Source organism: Nelumbo nucifera, chromosome 2, assembly GCF_055504915.1.
Source record: "Nelumbo nucifera cultivar China Antique chromosome 2, China Antique-T2T, whole genome shotgun sequence".
Taxonomy (NCBI): domain Eukaryota; kingdom Viridiplantae; phylum Streptophyta; class Magnoliopsida; order Proteales; family Nelumbonaceae; genus Nelumbo; species Nelumbo nucifera.
The window spans coordinates 23,875,324-23,896,378 of record NC_142650.1 but is presented as its reverse complement, the minus strand read 5'-3'; the positions used below and the strand labels follow the sequence as shown (position 1 = coordinate 23,896,378).

At 37.9% G+C, this 21,055-nt stretch overlaps 2 protein-coding genes across 3 annotated transcripts; both read right to left on the bottom strand.

The window, feature by feature from the left end:
- Positions 1-8,122: 8,122 nt before the first annotated feature.
- Positions 8,123-12,208, bottom strand: LOC104595257 (uncharacterized). 2 transcript variants are annotated; one of them, XM_010255908.3, is made up of 4 exons: positions 11,002-11,967; positions 10,330-10,718; positions 8,765-8,861; positions 8,123-8,668 (listed from the first exon to the last, which is right to left on the bottom strand). In XM_010255908.3, the coding sequence occupies exons 1-4, from the start codon at positions 11,164-11,166 to the stop codon at positions 8,423-8,425; spliced, it is 897 nt and encodes a 298-aa protein (XP_010254210.1). In that variant the 5' UTR covers positions 11,167-11,967; the 3' UTR covers positions 8,123-8,422. The 2 variants fall into 2 exon arrangements, with proteins under 2 accessions (XP_010254210.1, XP_010254209.1); XM_010255907.3 differs by having other exon boundaries at positions 8,123-8,861; positions 11,002-12,208.
- A 1,938-nt stretch (positions 12,209-14,146) lies between these two features.
- LOC104595256 (polyadenylate-binding protein-interacting protein 6-like) lies at positions 14,147-17,972 on the bottom strand. Its single transcript, XM_010255906.3, has 3 exons — positions 17,662-17,972; positions 15,353-15,835; positions 14,147-14,572 (listed from the first exon to the last, which is right to left on the bottom strand). Exons 2-3 carry the CDS (start codon positions 15,806-15,808, stop codon positions 14,447-14,449), a joined length of 582 nt encoding a protein of 193 aa, XP_010254208.1. The 5' UTR covers positions 15,809-15,835; positions 17,662-17,972; the 3' UTR covers positions 14,147-14,446.
- Positions 17,973-21,055: the final 3,083 nt, after the last annotated feature.

Sequence of the window (21,055 nt, the reverse complement as noted above, 5' to 3'; positions counted from 1 at the left end):
GGTGCATGATCTGGCAGCTCCCTATTGGCTGATGACTTGGATGCCAAGCTGGAGGATTTCCTATTAGAAAGTGACTTGGATGCCGAGCTGAGTGGGGCTGAGCTAGGAGGTAGCTCGGATGTCGAGCTAAGTTGATTGGCGAGCTGTGTAGTTCTCCAGGGAGACCTGCAAGAAAACATTATTAGAGTGTTTGGGTTGCTTTTACTTGGGGTGGGCACTCCGATGCTTAAGTCAGTAAGTTAGAAGTTTTTGGAGAGAATTAGAATGCTAGAAGATCAGAGAGTGCGAGAGTTGAATCGCGCGTACCTTGTGAGGTAGGAGGCGAAGCCTTTATATAGGCAAGCTGTCGTGGGCCTCATGATGCATGTTCGAGATCACCGACCCGCCTAACCCAAAGTTAGTTCCGCACCCGAAGATGGACTCCAAGTAAGCTAATAAGGCTTATCCTGGTCCGTCTGATTCGGGTGGGATGAGAATAAGATCCGTTGACGTGTGGTGTGATCTCGAGGAGATCGGAGACAATTGGCTCGCTTCCTAGAAGGAGGCTACATAGCACCTCGATAGGTCGGTAAGTGTGGCGAGCTGCTCGGGCCCCAGTGTCTTGGTTGAGTGACTCGAGGTGACTAAGACTACTGAGGTGTCTAAGGATGTTGAAGTGTTGCCAAGTCGATGGATTGCTCCATGTGTCATCATGTAATTAGACGGGCTAAATTATCCTTCATCACAGGTCATAAAAAATAATTAAATCTAATAATATATTGTAACTTATATCTTTATCTTTAATTATACACATACATGACACATGCCCTCCACTCCAGATCCAGTGCGTTTGGAAGAGACCGGATCTGCTCCTCACACATGGCACCTCACAGGCACCTTACACGCACATCCTATCATGCATTGAAAACATCTCCCGTACTTATTAGTTATTATTCACGGGAGATATTCCCAATGCACAGTGGATGTGCATGTGAGGTGCCCATTTGTGAGGAGCAAATCCCATCACCATTTGGAATGGATATTCTTAAAAATTTTGACACGCCATTCGCTACTCAACTGACCATGAGGCCATCACCTGCAACTGATTGAAGCTTTATGACTTATTGTTTGATTGATAGTGGAAGCTTTATGACTTGATAACAATATTTTTAAATAAAAATAAGTTATAATTTTTTTATAAACAAAGCATAATACCGATAGAAAATCTTAAAGCCCTTACGTTCTTTGTCTTCTCTTTCTCTCGCTCTCTCCCAACCTCCGTTCTTCAACCTCACGAGCTTCCACAGTCACTAGTTGCATCACCGGTGTTCGATCTCCCCTGGTTTTTCTTTGTATTCTCTCTCTCTCTCTCTCTTGCTCTAAATCAGCAATCCGACCCTCCAATTGGTGCCGCTGCTACAATCTTCATTGCCTTTGCAATTGATGATTGAACTGCACCGTTGTTGCCACCGGTTATTCTCAAAGGCCAAAGCACAGGACAAAAAATGAACACTCCCCCTAGATTCCACTTGTATCTGACTTTATAACTTTGTCGTTGAATGAAATTCATTTACTACAACGAAGAGAGGTGGTAGTGAAGGTTGCAGCAACAAAACCGATTGGAGGATTGGGTTGCTGATTCTGAGCAAGAGAAGAGAGACTGACACACACACACACACACATAGAGAGAGAGAGAGAGAGAGAGAGAGAGAGAGAGAGAGATTGAACACTAGTGACGGTGGAAGCTCGTGAGGTTGAAGAAATGAAGTTGAGAGAGGGTGAAAAGAGAGAAAAGAATGTGAGGGCTTTAAAATTTGAGATTATAGCTGATAAGGGCAACTTTTGACCCTAATATCAATAAAAACAATACTTTTAATATAATTTTTAAAAGTTTTTTTTAAATATATCAAATAAGAGCAAAAATACTGTTCATCTTCTTCCTCTTCCAAACCACTTTTGTCCCAACCTAACCCTGCAAACCATTCATCAGCGCCGTCGCCTCTGGCAATGCCTCCGCCCTAGCCCTACGAATCTCAATGACTACCATCCACCAGCGCCTCCGTCCACCTCTGCCTCTGCTGCCTTCGCCCACCTCCGCCCCAACCTTGCAAATCTCAATGACTACCACCCACCAGCGTTGCCGTCGTTGCCTCCGCCTCTGCCTATCTCTGGCAATGCCAATTAGACAACATGAGGTGGCTAGCGGCATTGCCGGAGGTGGGCGGAGGCATTGCCGTTGGAGGGTGGTGGTCATTGAGGTTTGTAGGACTGGACTAGGGCGGAAGTGGTTTGGAAGAGGAAGAAGATGAATAGTGTTTTTGTCCTTATTTGGTATACTTTTTAAAAAGTTAACCTATTTTAGAAATTATATTAAAAATATTATTTTTATTGATATTAGGGCCCAAAAGTTGCTCTTATAAACTATAATCCCTTAAAATTTTCCATCGGTAAGCTTTTATTTATAAAAACTTTATAACTTATTTTATTTAAAAATATTGTTATCAAAGTCATACCGCTTCAACCGATTGTAGGTGATGACTCGTTGAGCACCGAATGACATGTCAAAATTTTAGTGGATTCAAAAAGAAAATCCCTTGAATCGAAATGCACCAGATCAGTGAATGCCCTCACAGCAAATGAACAATATGATAGTGCATATAGGATTGGGAATAGACTTGACAATTGGGTCAGGTTGGATCAATGTGATTTTAGGTCATTTTTTATTAGATAAATTTGGGGTTGGACTAGCAAAATAATTCACATCTGCACCTCACAGAGGGTGCACCATAAACACCTCGCTGTTAGACAGTGTATGCCCTTAGCTCCAATCAGAATGATGTACATTATGACATTTAATGTAAATGAATAATGTACATATTTGATTCATGTTATTATGGTGTGTTTCTGTGTAATACCCTTAATTTGGACACATATGAGACTTGTGTTAGTTTAGAATATTCACAATCGTTGGATAGATCTGGGGAGATTTATCCTGCCAAGGCTGACACTGATGTGCCGCCAAGTTGGTTGGGGTGGCTTGTCTCAGCTACCAGGTGAGACCTGAGGTACACACAGTGTGGGTTTTCTTGAAACCCTGGACCGGACCAGAATTCCAGTATTGCCCTGGACCTTGGAGATAGATGGCCAAAACTGGAATGTTACACTTGACCCCTAGACTCAATTATGATACTACACTAGGTGTCAGATCGGATTGTTTTTGATATGCCAATCAGTGAGATCTTTAGAGGGGGTCAAAACCTGGGTATGTTGGAACAGTTCGAGAAATCATCTGAGTGGGTGATCATAGTAACAGGATCAGCCCCTTTGTGGACAAAGTGAATGATCGGGGATGCGCTCTCTCTGATGGAAACCAAAATTGCCAGTTGATTTCAACCATTGAAATTTGTTTTGCGAAATATATTTATATATATATAGTTTCAAAATATTTGCAAAATGTTTTAATTCCCGGGATCCATGTGAGTAGAGAGTGCAACACTGTACCTTGCAGCCGAGGGAGATGTCCTCTTTTGTCGGGTAGTGTTTGATCATTATGGGCTAAGAGGTTAAGTGTAAGACCATTGAGGGTAATACCTGATGGGCTAATCTTGCATATGCCCACAGTCATTGGGTTTTTATAAGGTGGCTTGACCTAATGACCATTTAGTGTAAATGTTGGGCCCATTAAGAGCCCATGGTGATGGACTCAGGGGTTCACTGTCTCATATAGTGAATTCGGCCAGGCCTTGTAACAGAGGCTGGGCTGAACCCATGTGGCTGATGTGTATATCAATGTTTGGGTCCCACGTCATACAAGGATATCCAACTGAACAGCAGTTTGGAGGGTAAGTGAGCAGATGGACTTAATGGGCCTAAAGCCCAATTCGAACTGGCTTAATGAGATTAATTAAAAAGGGGCGGTTCTGGGATTTAGATCAGCAGATAGGATAAGGGATTGTCCCTATTCATTCGGAGAGTCCAAATCCAAATAGAGATTTGGATAAGGAAACTCGTAATTAGATTAGGAGGGCTGATCTTTATCTGTAGATAAGATAAGGGATTATCCTTATCTCTTAAAGAGAGTCTAGATTCAAATACAAGATTTGGATTAGGAATTTCCTAATGAGATTAGGAGAACCTCTCTTTAAGGCTATAAATAGGAGAGCAGGGCGAAGCCTCAGTACACAACAAAAACCAATCTGACTGCTGAATTCTGAGAGAGACAACACAGTTAGACTGCACTGTCTCTTCATTGGAGGTTATTGTTACTTCGCAACAAGTATAACCCTCTACTCCCCTTTGGTTTCAGATCTGGTTTGGTTTAGGTTCAAGATTGATCATTGAAAATGCAATTTTCTAAAATAGGGAATGTGATTCTCACGTGGGAGAGAGAGAAATTTTTGAAATTTCGCCCAACCTTCCTATAGGGTTCGGCTATCCATATGATGGATCTCTCATCCCTTCACCCGCAACATATCCCAACCGTGTATTTGAAACATCTTCCACTGGCAACTTTGGGAGAGTTAGATGTGCATGAATGTGGGGCGCCTATAGGACACCCTTTGTGGAGGGCAGATGTGATCTCTGACAACGACTACACCCTAACCCCAAACATTCAGGTAGGGTTGAATGGTTGATTCACAAGTCTGATATCATATAGGGTTAATGGTTCAACCACCAAAGTCAATTGGTCTTTGACCAAGTCAATAGACTTTTAGGCTCAGTTTTGGTAGGAGTACAAATACAAATATGTGTTAGACAGTGTATGCCCTTAGCTCCAATTAGCATGATGTGCATCATGACATTTATTGTAAATGAATAATGTACATATTTGATTCATGTTATTGTGGTGTGTTTCTGTGTAATACTTTTAAATTGGACACATATGAGACTCGTGTTAGTTTAAAATCTTCACAGTCGTTAGATAGATCTGGGGAGATTTATCCTGTCAAGGCTGACACTGATGTACTACCAAGTTGGTTGGGGTGTCTTGTCTTAGCTACCAGGGTGAGACTTGAGGTACATGCAGTGTGGGTTTTCTTGAAACCCTGAACCGGACCAAAATTCTAGTATTGCCCTGGACCTTGGAGATAGATGGGCAAAACTGAAATGTTACACCTGACCCCTAGACTCGATTATGATACTGCATTAGGTGTCAGATTGGGCTGTCTTTGATATGCCAATCAGTGAGATCCTTAGAGGGGGTTAAAACCTGGGTATGTTGGGACAGTCCAAGAATTCATCTGAGTGGGTAATCATAGTGATAGGATTAATCCCTTTGTCGGACAAAGTGAATGATCAGAGATGCACTCTCTTTGATGAAAACCTAATCTGTCGACAGTTGATTTCAACCGTTGAAATTTGTTTTTGCAAAATATATATATATATATATATATATATGCTTGCAAAAGGTTTTAATTCCTGGGATCCATGTGAGTAGAGAGTGTAGCACTGCACCTTGCAGCCGAGGGAGAGGTCCTCTCTTGTCGGGCAGTGTTTGATCATTATGGGCTGAGAGGTTAAGTGTAAGACCGTTGAGGGTTATATCTGATGGGCTAATCTTGCATTTGCCCACAGTCCTTGGGCCTTCATAAGATGGCTGGACCCAAGGACCATTTAGTGTAAATGTTTGGCCCATTAAGAGCCCATAGTGGTGGACTCAGGGGTTCATTGTATTCAGTAGTGAATTCGGCGAGACCTTGTAATAGTGGTTAGGCTGAACCCTTGTGGCTGATGTGTAGATCGATGATAGGGTCCCACGGCATACAAAGAGAGCCAAGCTAGCCAACATTAAAGTGGAAGTGAGCCTGAAAGTTTAATGGGCCTAAAAGCCCATTTCGAACTGGGCTAATTAGATTAATTAAATGGGGGTGGATCTGAGATTTGGATCAGCAGATAAGATAAGAGATTATCCTTATCCACTTAAAGAGTCCAGATCCAAATAAAGATTTGGATCAAATGAGCTCCTAATTTGATTAAGAAGATTGATCTTTATCTGTAGATAAGATAAAGAATTATCCTTATCACTTAAAGTGTCCAAATCCAAATAAAAGATTTGGATCAGGAAACTCCTAATGAGATTAGGAAATTGTCTCTTTAAGGCTATAAATAAGAGAGCAGGGTGAAACTTGAATTTATACTCACTCAATACAGAGAGAAGACAACTCAGTTAGACTGTTTTTGCCTTCTTCTCTTCTTCTTCATGCTCTTGCCGCCCTACCCTGTTCGATCTCCAGTTCTTGGATTTGATCAAGATTAGATCTTGATATTGTTTCTTGCCAGAAGAAACAATTTAGAAGTTTTGCTCACTGTCCCATTCGATTCTTGCTGAAGAATCACAAGTTCTTGGTGAAGAACTATTTGCCGATCCTGTCTCATCCTAAGCTGTGTCATCTTCAGTGGAGGGATGATTTGGTACACTCTTTGGACGCGAACGCCTACGTTGGGAGGAGCATTCTTGCGTGGATTCTGTATCAGGTATATCCCTCCCTTAATTTGGTTACAAAAACAAACCTTGAAAATGTAATTTAGATTCTAAATTGGGAATAGGATTCTCGGATGGGAATAAAGAAATTTTTGAAATTTCGCTCAACCTTCCTACAGGGTTTGGCCATCCATATGATGAATTTCCCATCCTTTCAATATGTACTATGCAAATACATACAAAATAATACAAAATACAAGGTTTTGTACTCTACAAATTTGTATTTGTACTCCTCCCAAACTGAGCCTTACTAAAAAGATTGGTTTAACCATCCGGTTCCAACAATTAAGGTGGTGTTCGGTGGTGTGGAAGCACCACGAGATACTGTGTTTTCAAACAAGCCACCCCAAAACTATTAGTTCGATTGCACCATGTCGTAGATCAAACCATACTATATCGTGGATTGGTCTACACCATAAGGCAAAATATCATCCATAGTTATTTCTTGTGGACAGTCCATTGCTACCGTGGATATTTATCTCCAATTTGTTTCTATATTTTTTGCACTACTCTATAATGTGTCTTTCTATGCTTCGCACTATTCTCAATATATTACCATTGCATTTAGGGCTCATCACTATGAAGCCTGTGTTTGCTACCTCTCTTTCTCACGTCAGGCACCGTTACTACTCCGAACACTACTAAATCAATAGACCATCAGATTTTTAAGAATGATTTTCAAAATCGGACCGGACCGGATGGTCAGACTGGAAAATCGGGACCCAAAACCAGATTTTTGCCAAAAAAACGTTGATTTGGTTAGTAAACTGCTGACCCAGTTGGTTGAACCGTTCAACAATTTTGTTTGTTTTTATTTTTTTAAAATTTTATTTTTTTGTCAAAGTGGTTAGATCATTCTTGTTCATTGCAGATTCGATCCGACCGGATATGATAGGCAAGAATTTGAATTCAAATCCGACCGGAAAGTCGGATATTCGGATCAGATAGGGTGTGAACCGAATCCAAATATGGATTTCTGATCAGATCCTATTATTCAACTCAAAGATCCAATAGGGGTGATCCGAATTTTGACCAAATCGGATCATAATCCGATCCATTTGCACCCCTACCCTCATTATCTATCGTTGCAACAACTATCGTCACCACTGGTAAGAATTTATGCACCTGCTATTGTTAAATTAACTAGATTTTGTGAGAAACATTCAAAATTTTCCATTACTGTCATATAGTGTGTTAACCCATGTTGTAACTGAGATGCATGGAATCATAACACAAAATGTGGACTGAAATGCAACAATCCTTATAGAACACATACAGAGGTGTGGTGTGGTTCAATCCACACATTTTTATCAACAGTGCAGAACAACTACCTTGTTAGGGGGGGAAGTGTTTTCATCCACACCACACACCACCGAATTTCTCATCTACAATATAGAACACCCCCTAAAATGTCCATATCAGCGTCAAACCCTGGTGTGAAAAGTGGTGACCCGTGATCCAACACAACCCGACCCTAAACGGATCATGGTGTCTAGTTCGGGTCACTAGACACGGGACCCTAACCTGGGTTTTTTTCCCGGATTGGAAGGTGTTGGGTTGACTTTTTTACGGGTTGTGAGAAGTGGGGCTCCCTGCACCTCCCATAAAGGTTGATGGACATGGTTTCTGCTGTTCCTTCGTCTTTCAGATAATAACAAGATCTTTGCATAATTTAAGCTATGTCATTTCTCACCCTCCCACCCAGAAAAATGATAAAACAGAATAAGAAACCCTGTCACACACTCGCGTCCACATTGCAATCAAACAAAAAAAGAGGTAAAAGAAAAAACCAGAGAAATACATGTGAAAGTGAAGCCACCAATATAGCAGGGAAGAAGGGAAAGAGGAGGGGGAAAAAGAATTACATGGGATTGGCCAGCTTGTTGATGACTATTAATGACTGAGTCAGTCAGTAAAGATACACAAGTTAAATGAAGATCAGACCACCATCATTGTCAAGTGTCAACCTCCCAAGATGCGCTTGAGACCTGCTCGTTGCTCGGAAGATAATCTTGTTGGGAACCTCACTTCGAATTTAATCCTCAGGTTGCCCTTCTTTCCTGGCTCCTTTGTTATTGGCATTCCTTCCTCTTCAACCACAAGCTCATATCCTGGGCTCAAAATATCCGATACTGGGATTGCAAGGTCACGACCATCAAGTGTCACAATGTTTACTGTGGTCCCTGACAATGCTTCTGCTAGTGAAACCTTCTGGGTCAGAATGAGATCATTACCATCTCTCTTGTACACATTATGGGGCTTCTCGTCAATCACAAAAACAAGGTCAGCTGGCAGCTGGCTCACCTGTTCATTTCCCTTGTCCGGGAAAGTGATCTTTGTTCCCTTCTTCCATCCAGGCTTCACATCAATTGTTAAGATTTCTGATTCTTGAACAAGCTGTCTGTATGTATATGTATTTTAATTTTTAATAAGAGAAATGACAATCAGCAAAGAGAAACCATATATTTAAACTTTAAGTGCATGAATGAATGTGTGTAAATTGTAAGCCACCATGATCTACTCCCTTAGCAAACCATGCAATTAATGAGTGTTGGGATCTCCTAACCCACCAAAATCTACATTCTGAACATGTTATCAAACATATAACCAACCATGCCATAGCATTGAACTATTATCGATTTTAAACACCACAGAAGCCACAAAAGTAATATTATTAAAATAAAGTTAATAAAAACCAAGTTCTGAACTGATTTCTATGTTACGTGTTTGAGAGCAATGCTGGACTTAAATGAGCAAAGTAGCTCCAATAAATCATATTTTAGTTTGGTGAACTGTAACAATCAAAGAGAAGAAATTGCTCCAGGTTTAATCTAAAATTTTGGTTGAGCTTATAATTTTGATTTCTTTTTACACCCTGTTTCTTTTCTGCCTTTATTTGGTTGTCCCAACCAAGCAGACAAAGTTAGCAACACAGATTTCAAGGGAAAAGATTCAGTCATGCTTTACAAGTCATCTTAGGAAACTCAAATCTGGATAATCATGTATGTTTTTTTTTTGCCCCATATATTTTAGAATTCTCATGATTCCTCTGTTTGTGTTTACCATTATATGAAAAACGGCATCCTACAAAGTTGGTCAAGTAAAAGGGAGATCAGGGCATCTAATGAAATCTTCCAATACACTCCAAATTACCAAGCTTTCATGTTAACCTTGGTGCAAATTACTACGCTATGTTTTGTAATTGTTATACTAGATATCATCTAGAAATGTCAACCATGGTGCAAATACCTCAAAAGGCTAACTTTTTTAGATGAAATGTGGGCTTTCTAACCCTCCTTGGCTTATAGATATTTTAGACAAGGGCCACCTACATATTATTGTTTTCCGTTAGTTAAGTTGTAGTTACCAAAAAGAACATCATTCTTACATGACTAAAGACTCAGATAACTTATGACCAGAATAAATGTTCAGAAAAAAAAATGAAATGATGCTTTTAGAAATATATGACTTTATATTTAAGTTTTGCTGGCCGTGTTTTTAAATATGAAAAATAAGTACATAACCCTGCTCTAGTTGAACGTAAACAACTCAGAAAGGCAATTTTTTAAGACAAGGATACTGAATTCAATACCAGTCCATAACCCTTGAAGTAGCATGTCATCCAAAATCAAAACTAACAGCATGGTTTCACTAAAGCTAAAAATATGCAGAGTTGTTATTGCAAACAAGAACCTAGCCGTAAGAAAGGTCTCCAGCATATCATAATCCAACCAACACAAGAATCTTAAGAAAAGGGGATGCTACGTTTACCATTTGATAGAGATAATTTCTATAATCTGCAAAACACCCTGATAAATATGGCAAAAAATGTAAAAATTTAAGTACTTCATGGAGAGTAATGCCCATACCCATTAACATCGACCACATTTCTAGAGATCTTCATCCTCCTTGTTGACCCAGTGTAGAGCTCCTCAAGGCTGCATGGTAGCTTGCTCTCCACCGGAGGGGGCTTCCGTGGAGTAGTGCCTCCCCCAAAAACATTATCGCTCCCACCAAAACCCCCAAAAACTCCATCTTGGAATCTCATAGGCTTCCCAGGTCCCGTTGAGCCAAACCCAAAAGGGCTGCTCCCAAAGAATTCGGCGAAGATGTCCTCTGCATTTCGGGGATTGAATTTTGAAGAACTTCCATTGGGAAATGGGAATCCACCACCACCGGTACCCGGAGGGGGGGCGCCCTTTAATCCTTCTTCCCCATATTGATCATAGACTGCCCTTTTCTGTGGGTCGCTCAAGACCTGGGGCAAAATGGACAACATATGTATAATCAGAATTCAAATATCGGTCATTGTAAATTATCCGGGAAAACATGTTCCTGCATGTCTGGTTTCAGTAGGTTTAATTGCTTATTCAGCTCAGAAACCTTAAAATCCATAAATAACTAAATAAATAAACCAAGTTATTCCTGTTAAATTAAACCCCCCAATGCCCAAAATGCGTAATGAAAGTGAAAATTTGCAGAAGTAATGAGCTTTTGAAGGAAAAGGAAGAAGGTAAAATGGGAGTGATAGGGAAACTCACTTCGTAGGCTTCGGAGATCTGCTTGAATTTGGCTTCTGCTTCTTTTTTGTTGTTTGGATTCTTGTCCGGATGCCATTTCATGGCTAATTTCCTGTAAGATTTCTTGACATCATCATCAGTTGCATTCTTATTCACCTTCAAGATATCGTAGTAATCGACTCCCATCCCGACTCGGAACAAGAACAATGAGCACCCAGAGAAGATCGCAACGAAACCCCGATACTATTATAACTGTCGGACCTCCAATGACGTTATTCTTCAAAAAGAGATCTTCGATCACAAGTCACAACCGTGATCTCTCCCAATAAAACAAATATTCGGGGATCCTCCAGGACTAATGAATCGAATCCTAACAAAAACAAATTGAACTTTTTTTTTGGGTAGAAAACAGATTGAACTATTGAGAAAGCCAAAAGAAAGGTACCACCATACCCCGCTTTCCCAATACAAAACCTTGAATCTATTCAATTTCTGCCCAATATAAGACCAAATTCCTCATTTCTCTCCGCAAACTTCCTCCAAAAGCACACAAAAATCCCGAGCCACAAAGAATCCCTGAGGTCTCAGCGATTCTTTGAAGCAAAACAATCAGATTATCTAAGAAGCTTTAACAAAAAAGCACCTCTCGAATTATAAACTAGGAACGTATAAATTATAAAACCTTGAAAGCATGCAAATTTGAGATTACAGGAAAAAAAAGAAAGGATTTGATATTCGTAGATTCCCGAATAGGGAAGAAATCCTCCTCAAAATCTCCACAGAGCATGTAAACCGTTTAGAAATCTGTGCAACGGTTTGAGCTGCAAACAAAATAAGAATCCTCCCTGTGTTTGACAGAGTCTTCAATTTGAATCAGCGAATCAGAAAGAAAGAAAGCAGATTCTGGGGCGAAGAAATGAAACGCGAATTGAAAGGGAAAAGCTGGCTTCCCTGTAATAATAAAGCCAGAGAGAGGAGGGAAGGCACGAGGCACGTAACGAACTGGTTATTTATGGGTGTTGGTGTTAAACGTCCAACCGGCTGGTCGGGTTCTGGACTTCTGGTCTTGACTCTTGAATTTTCGCCCCCATTTCCACCGGATACGACCGGTTACATAGGTGAAATTACAAAACTACCCTTTCAAGGGCAACGTATCCGCGGGAAGACGCTGCTCCGTCGACCCGGGGCCCGGGTCGGAACGCGCGAACCAACCGTTTGGAAGGGCTGAGCTGGAGATTCAGTTAGGCTCTGCTGCTTTGAAGCGGATAAGGGCCTGTTTGGTACTTTGTGAGGGTTGAGCTGTTTCAGCTACCTTGAAGTGCTCCGGAATCCGGATAAGCTATTTTACATAGAGATAATAGACTTTTTCTACTTTTTGAAAGAAAAGGTAAGAAAAGAAAGGAAAAAGTAGGGAAATCTATATAATAGACTTTCCCCATATGTTTACATTGTTTGCCATTCTTTATTATTATTATTTTATATGGATGGACCTTCATCACTGAGTTGTTTAATCTGTGTACAGATGTATCCAGCTGATGATTCTCCAGAATCTCCACGTCTTCCAGACACCTTGGACATTGGCGATGTGCCAGATGAAGGTCCATCCATAAGGCTGAAGAATACTAGGGGAAGCCAGCGGATCATCATCTAGTCAATCATCATCTGCCTCCTGGCGCAATCGGGGCAATAAGTGGAAAGATATGGTGAAGAAGGCGTTATCTCTGCTCTTTTTTTTTTTTTTTTCCTGTTTTTGTATGGTGTGGATAAGAAGCAAGAAAAGAGGTCTCTTTCCTCAACAGAGGTGCTGAATATCGATAATGATACATGTTGTAATTTTTCACTGTTTTGTTTATTCTTTCTTTTCTTTCAAGCCTCGTTAACTTTTCGGTAAGTTACTTCTTCCGATAAATCCACCCCTTGTGAGGATTACACTTCTCTCGAATGAAAATGAATGGTTTTTTCTCCCTTTATTCGTTTGATAAATGTTCTTTTGTTTGTATTTGACTTCTTACCAATGCACCTGCAGAGGGCCCGAATAGGGCCTGTTCCATCCTAAAAAGAAGTGAATTGGATAGAAAGTCATTCTCATTGAAAGCAAAAGAAGAAAAAAAAAAGTTTTCCCATAAATTGGGTGGTTGTGAAAGGTGAAGTAGGACCGAAATTGGAAGATCCCATTGGTGAGATGGAGATACTTTGATTGGTGGGGTCCGGAATCTGTGCGCATGATGTGTGCCATTATCTCTTAGTGCCTATTTGAGAGGGAGTGCAGAGCTTCTGGCTTTCCACAGGTGGTTTCCAGGTACCAGGGTTTCATACCGAAAGTCTATCAAGTTATGTAGGGTCCAGATGCCATGGACTCTGGACCGGGCCTAAGTAGATGAGCTTCTCAGGAACGCGGCAGTCAAAGTGGCAATAGAGCAAACCATTTATGGCAAACAGAATGGTCATGCTTCATTTGAGTTTTTGGATCATAACATTGATGATAGAATGGCGGAACATTGTGAAGACTTCAAATTCTGAACTTCTGAAGTGAATTGATGTAAGGTGTATTGTCATTGATCCTGTCTGGTTGCTAAATGCTAACTGCATCAAAGAAAAACAAAAAGAAAGCCAAAATCAGAAGCAAAAATTCCATCTGAAGCTCAAGTTCTCCTTTATGTCGCAGGCAGGGAGCTATTTTGTGTTACTTGATTCTTCATCCCTTGATTAAATCATTCTCATTTCTCTTTAGCATATAACTAGAAAACCGGTGTTGCTATCTGCATACCATTCTCAAAGGTGGGGAAACGTAATAGGCCCACCAATAACATGTTAATTTAATATTATTACCAATAAAATGCAGTTTAGTTACTAATAATTCAGCCACGTCCACAACCGATTATGGAATATAGAGTAGGAAATCACATGGCACACATCATGCGCATAGATTCCGGACCCCACCAATCAAAGTATCTCCATCTCACCAATGGGATCTTCCAATTTTGGTCCTACAACTTTCACAACCACCCAATTTTTGGGAGTACTTTTTTTTTCTTCTTTTGCTTTCAATGAAAATGACTTTCTACCCAATTCACTTGTTTTTAGGATGGAACAGGCCCTATTCGGGCCCTCCGCAGGTGCATTGCAAGAAGTCAAACACAAACAAAAGAACATCAATCAAACGGATAAAGGGAGAAAAAACCATTCACTTTCATTCCAGAGGAGTGTAATCCTCATAAGGGATGGATTTACCCGGGTAAGTAACTTATGGAAAAACGAACGGGCCTAAAAGAAAAGGGAGAATGAACAAAACAGTGAAAAATTACAACATGTATCATTGTCGATATTCAACACCTCAGTTGACCTCTTTTCTTGCTTCTTATCCACACGATACAAAAACAGGAAAAAAAAGAGCAGAGATAACGCCTTCTTCACCATATCTTTCCACTTATTGCCCCGATTGCGTCAGGAGGCAGATGGTGATTGACTAGATGATGATCCGCTGGCTTCCCCTAGTATTCTTCAGCCTTATGGATGGACCTTCATCTGGCACATCGCCAATGTCCAAGGTGTCTGGAAGACGTGGAGATTCTGGAGAATCATCAGCTGGATTCTGTACATAGATTAAACAACTCAGTGATGAAGGTCCATCCATATAAAATAATAATAAAGAATGGCAAACAATTTAAACATATGGGGGAAAAGAAAATCTTGAGCTAAGCTTGAAAATGGAATGGGATTATCTAAATCTGGTTGTTCTAGACCAATTTATGGATTTAGATTGGAGCATTTTGAATTGCCTTACAAAATTCACATGATACAGTTGATTGAAATAAGGCAGGAAAAGATATCAATCTAGAAAAAGATCCAACTATAAAATATAGATTAGCATGTATCCTGGTCAAATAATTAAGTGAAGAGTGCATTTTAAATAAAGCAGAACTAAATATGCCCAGTAGGTTGAGGTTAGAGTTAACAGGATAACATAAAATGTAATGAATACCAATTAGCTGCCTAATCCACCTACAATGTCAATTAAATGGATGGAAATGGTGTGCCTGGTATTATTATTTTTGTTGTTAAAATCTTCTAAGGTTGCTGAGGTGCATCATAATTGCATATTCTTCCAAATCTTGAAACAGATAAATCTCCCACCAGAACAAAGAAAAAAAATGGAAAAAGGACAAATACTGAGTCGAACTAGAGTAACAAAATGGTGATTATCATGCTTTATTGGTTGAAGACATGCATATTCAGGTTCAAGGAACCAAAACACAAAAGAAAGAATTTTTTACAGCTTCCAATGAATTAGAACTAATCAACTTTGCTACTTTCCTAATTCCTATTTGGGAAATTGAAACAGGAGAGCTAGTTTAGAACAGAACTATAGTACCTCAAGTTGGCGGAGCATGTCAACAGAGGCTTCTAGGTCACCTGCATTTGCAGAGTATACATCAGCTAGTGACTGAGCAGATATACTGGGAAACATGGATTGTAGATATGCCAGATCCATCTCATAATCATCATGTGGGTTGTGCTTTTCTGTTGAATAACTGGGACTGCATGACCATGAATCACGAGAACCACCAACCATGTGGCTTTTCTTAGTTAAATCCAGGGAATTGAGTAATTCTTCAATGCCACAAACATTGTAGTCAAGAGAAGTTTTTCCTGGAAACTGGTTCTCTTCTGCATCCTTCTGGTTCTTATGTGCAGACCACACAGCTGTATCACCAGTATTAGAATCATCACTTGTTATCTCAAGAACTTTATTCTCAGCATCCTCTCGTTTGGAGAGTGGTACATATGATGCTGCATAAGGATTCAAAGAAGAATTTCCTGGCTTCATTGTCTCAGCTCATAGAAGAGATTCTCACTGCTCAATCATAATGGAAGCCATCATCATTAGAAGACAAACAGGTAATACACTAATTTAACAAAGAATACAGAGAATCAAAAAGCATAGGAGCTTTGACAAATAAAGCAATAGTCTCAACTATATGAATGTTCTCTGAAGATCCCGGACTACACACAAGTTGGCACATTGACTGCCCAGAATTTCAATTAGCAAAAATTCCTCTTTACTGATCTTCTGGATTTGAATACTGGTATGCATAATAGATAAAGTTACAGGTATGCTAAAAATCATGCTTACTGAGATATCATCCAGATCTCACTGAAGCCCCTCCAGAGGCATGTAAAGCACAGAAATTTTAAGGACCAAAGGAAAAAGGACCATGAAGACCAATCATATAAAGTAATGAAAAGGAGGACTAGAGCCCGCCAGTATAATTAATTATCAATATTCGCTTCCTTCAGAAACCCTGCTAATTTGAATAATGGTGCATATTTAAGATACAGAATAGCTAAAGATGTGCACATGTCATACCTAATAAAGGTGGTGGCAGAATCGCTTGAAAACCCCATCTTATTTATTTATATTTACATGTATGCAATATAAAGTTAAACCACATATATGCTGGTAAAGTAACTGTTTAATTAAGAAGAGTATCAAGGTTGAGTATGTGTAAAGGATGCCACCTGATAAGTCTATCAAGGCTCCAGAATAGATTCATGATTTTTCAAAGAATTTTCAGTCAGAAATAAACTCTAATATTGTGGTAAGAACTTAGAACTAAAAACAAAAACAATGTATTTTAGAAGCAAAAGAGTTCTTCCTATATATCTACCGTACTACAAGTTTACATGCTGTTCTGTCCATCAATACAAATCATATTGACATATACGCATGCACATGTAGACAAAGAGAAACTCTGATGATAAAGTGATTCATAAATTCAAATGAATAATGCTGATATGGGTTGAAAACGCAATTAGCATGTGATCGCATCATCTTGTCTTTCTGCAACAAACCAGCTCTGAAGAAAAAAAGTTGGACAGGAAAAACAAATTTTCAACCTGCTACGCACCCAAGATCAACAAGAATATGATCCATATAGATGAAACATACTTCTCAAGTGAAATTGTACGTGAACAACATGAAATCCAACCAAAAGAAAGCAGAGAACTATATTCTTCGCATCGAAAGGTAATGGTGGCAAAACCAGGAAATTTCGGGAACAGAATCTAACTTTTTGCAACTATCTCCAATTTAAAATGTTAAACCAGACATTAACTTTTAGTAGATTAGGATCTCTTAATAAATAATGGCTGTCAAAAGAAAAAGGCACAAGTGCTCAGAAAATACACTTGCATTCAGAAATACAGGAAAAGAAGAAAGTCAATATAAAATGGTACGATTTTATTATCTCAAAGGAGTTCTTAATATAGCTTACTCCAAAATAGAGCACGAAAAAAATACAGTAATTCAGAACTTGTATTACCGCGGGAAGAACCACAATATCAGAAACAATTATAATTAACTCAAATATATAAAATTAAGTGAATTAATGTCTAGAATTCCAAGAAACCATTAATTTCTCGAGGATTAATCATTTTCTTTCTTACTCTAAAGAATATCAACATCTGTATATAATCAATCATGGAAAAAGAAAAATTCAAGAAAACATCGCACATCAGGCACCAAGAAAATCAAAAGAATGAACAACAGGCACAATAAGGCGCCAAAACCTCCAAGATCAAAAACAGATCAGTCCCTCAATTATGTAAACGTTGGAAAAAGAACAAAAAGAATAAGATAACAAATGAAACAGACGAAGAGGACGTTCGATCAAAGCCTACCTGTACAGGAAGACGAAAAGCTTAAGTCAATCACTATGAAACCCTAGTTTGGCACCGTTTGATCCCGAAAGAACCAAAGATTCGTAAAAGTTCGCAAGAATTATTGGTTGCGTGTCGAAGAATTCAGTTTGGGGAGAGGATGCCGGAGATCACGCCAGGAGAGAGCGAGACTGCAAGAGTTCAAGAAGAGTTACGAGATGCAAAAAAAGTGAGAAAAAGAAGCAGAGAAGAAGATTTGTCGAGGGAAGGATGAATCGAAAAGTGAGATGAAAATAATGGAAGTATCTTTCATTGATGACGCTGATATAGGAGTTGAGACTCAGAAGCTGGTAGATCTATATATATTACAACGAAATTGAAAACCCGAACTTTAATACCAAAAATATCCCTATCCTTTCTACGTTACGACACATAAGTATAATTTTGTAAGGAAGAATCTTAAGGGCATATATGTCATCCAGTTCTTGTGGGACCATTTGTTTGCTTGCTTATCTGAGACACTGAGAATTCGGTTTATCGAATGGTTCTTGTCCAGCGGTCCAAGTGTCCAACCAATTTGATGGTTGGTTATTTGGTGGGCCAGGGCATTAACAAATAACTGTCTATGATTATGGGACTCTCCGGATCCTCGTTAATTTGTAGTCATAAACAACGGTCCAACCAAAGCAAAGACTTGGTCGAGAAGAGGTAGAGCATCAACAAAATGAGCTGTTTTTGGTTTGACTCATGCTATCAAGCGCGAATAAGCTGTCAAATTTGGAACGTAAAATCAGTGTTGTCAAATTTTGGAAAACAAAAAAAACTCGGATTAGACCGGATGGTTGAACCGTCATTTAAGAATCAGCTGTCAAAACAGTTTTTAGGCTGCCTAGTTGACTGGTTCTTAAAATTTAACTAAACTTATTTTGATATAAAATAGCTTTAAAACATAACATAAAACTATTATTATTATTATTATTATTGTTATTGTTGATATTATTATTATTATTCAAACGGTCGAACCGAGAACTAGACGATTTTGTGTTCTGGTCCGAGACTGATAACATTGCCATAAATTAAAGCAGATATGTTGATCTGGATATATAATGGGACCATCAACCAAGAGAGAGAGAGAGCTAGTCAATGGAATTGTGGTTCCATTGACCAATTTAGGTACTTTGTGAAAGTGATACCTTTTTCAGATTTGGGTAAGTTGAGTTTACTAAGTAGAGGATAAATGAAAAAAAAAAAATTAAAATGGTAAAATATGCCCTCACACAAGATGTATTTACCCAGGTAAATTAAAAAAAAATGGGTAAGTGCATTTAAAGTAGGTTCCTAAACAAGACCCAAAACTTATATTTGGTCACTGCACAAAATGGTGTTCACAGTTCGGTTAATTGAGCCCTGAATAGATTTTGAAAATTGAACCGATCCTATTGGTTTTTTAAAATTTTAAATTGAAACTAAATCAAATAAGCCGGTTACTAGTTTTTTGGGTTTTTCTTTTATTTTTATAGTGTTATTAGTATGTGTGTACATGCTTTGAACGTGACAAATTTTGTGATAATGATAGTATATAATATGTTTCCAAAAATTTTCTACAATTTTTTATATTTCTATGTCTATAAAAATTATTCTTATTTGTCACACTTATTATGGTTTATTAATATAGAGATATGCCAAAATGCTTTTATATAATTTATATATTTTTCTATATTTTTGTGTTTTTATCTTTTTAAAATTTTATTATTTACTTACAACTTCACGACTTGACACATTTGACCTGAAATGTTGAATTTATCTACCACCAAATTGGAAAACAATTTCACTTTTGGGTTAACTTTGAGTTTTATTTATATTATCAATAAAATGCTAAAGATAATTCTTGCTTATCGTGTCTAAATTTTAATATGATTAACACAAAAAATTAGAGATGTATCCAAATGTTTTTATATAGTTTATATTTTTTTTCATATTTTTTATATTTTTATCTTTTTTAACTTTATTATTTAATTATGAAATCAATGGTTGACACATATGACCTAAAAGGTTGAACTGTTGACCCGTCACCAAGAAAACAATTTCATTTTTGTGTTGATTTTAAATTTTATATTTTATTTCCAACATCAATAAAACAATTATTAGTTATCACACTTATTTTTCTTTAATATGGTTAATATAAAATATTAGATAGGTGCCTAAATGTTATTTACAAAATTTTGTATATTACATAATATTTTTGTGTTTTTATGTTTTTCCATTTTTTATTCAATTATGATATCAAGGTTTGACACATTTGACTCAAAAGGTTGAATTGTTGACCCGCCACCACAAGAAAAAATTTTATTTTTGAATTTATTTTAAATTTATATTTTACTAGCGGAGACCCATGCGATGCATGAGATTTATCAAGGAAAAGTGAAACAATGAAAGTTGATAATTATATTAATAATTTTAGTAATTTATTATAAAAATAATTTAATAATTTAGATTAAATAATTTCTAACAAAAATAATAAATTATTGTTAATTACTCAATAAATAATTATTTTTTTTCATATTATCTATTAGTGTTTTATTTTATTTATTTTACTTTATTCATCATTAAATGTTATACTTAAACTAATCTATAGATTAACTTTTTTAGTCATAATTAAATTAATCTAAACCCAAGCTCAAGGTTTAAGACTGTGAAACAAAACCTCGTCCCCATCTCCGTCTCCATCCTCAGTTGAGTGTCATTATCAATCCCCATCCTTGCTAAGGCAATATCCATCCTCAGCCCCATCGAGTCGAGGAAGTTGAATATCCGATGGGATGGGGAACATTGCCATCCCTATTCACATTCAAATCCTATTAATTGGTTAATTGTCATAGAATTGTAATTCGAAACCTAATAAATAAAATTGAATTTTAGCAAATTTTATCTAACATCTATTAAAAATTAAGAAATTAATAAAAACTATTAGTTCATAAAATAATAATAAAAAGTCAAACCACTTACATTTCATATAAAAACTATAAAGTTTAATTAAAATATTAAAACTAATAATGACCTAATTATAAATGTCTTAAGACTCCTACTTAGGGATGACCACTTATAACTTAGCCTAAACCTGGCTAAACCAACAAAATTTTGGGCTCAAGCAACTATTTTCTTTTGAGCTAGGTCTAGCTCAAATGTACACCGACCCCACACAATGTAGATAGTAAGATTGTAAATGGTTTGGATTTAGATCAAAACCAACTGCATCTGCATCCGCATTCGATTATGAAATCTAGATCCACATTCGCATTTGACTATTATGTTGGGTTTTGGATCATCTCCACATTTAATATGCAACCATCTTATTGTGTTTAAAATGACAAAAATAAAAATAAAAAAGTTTAAAAAACCAATTATTTTTAAAGTA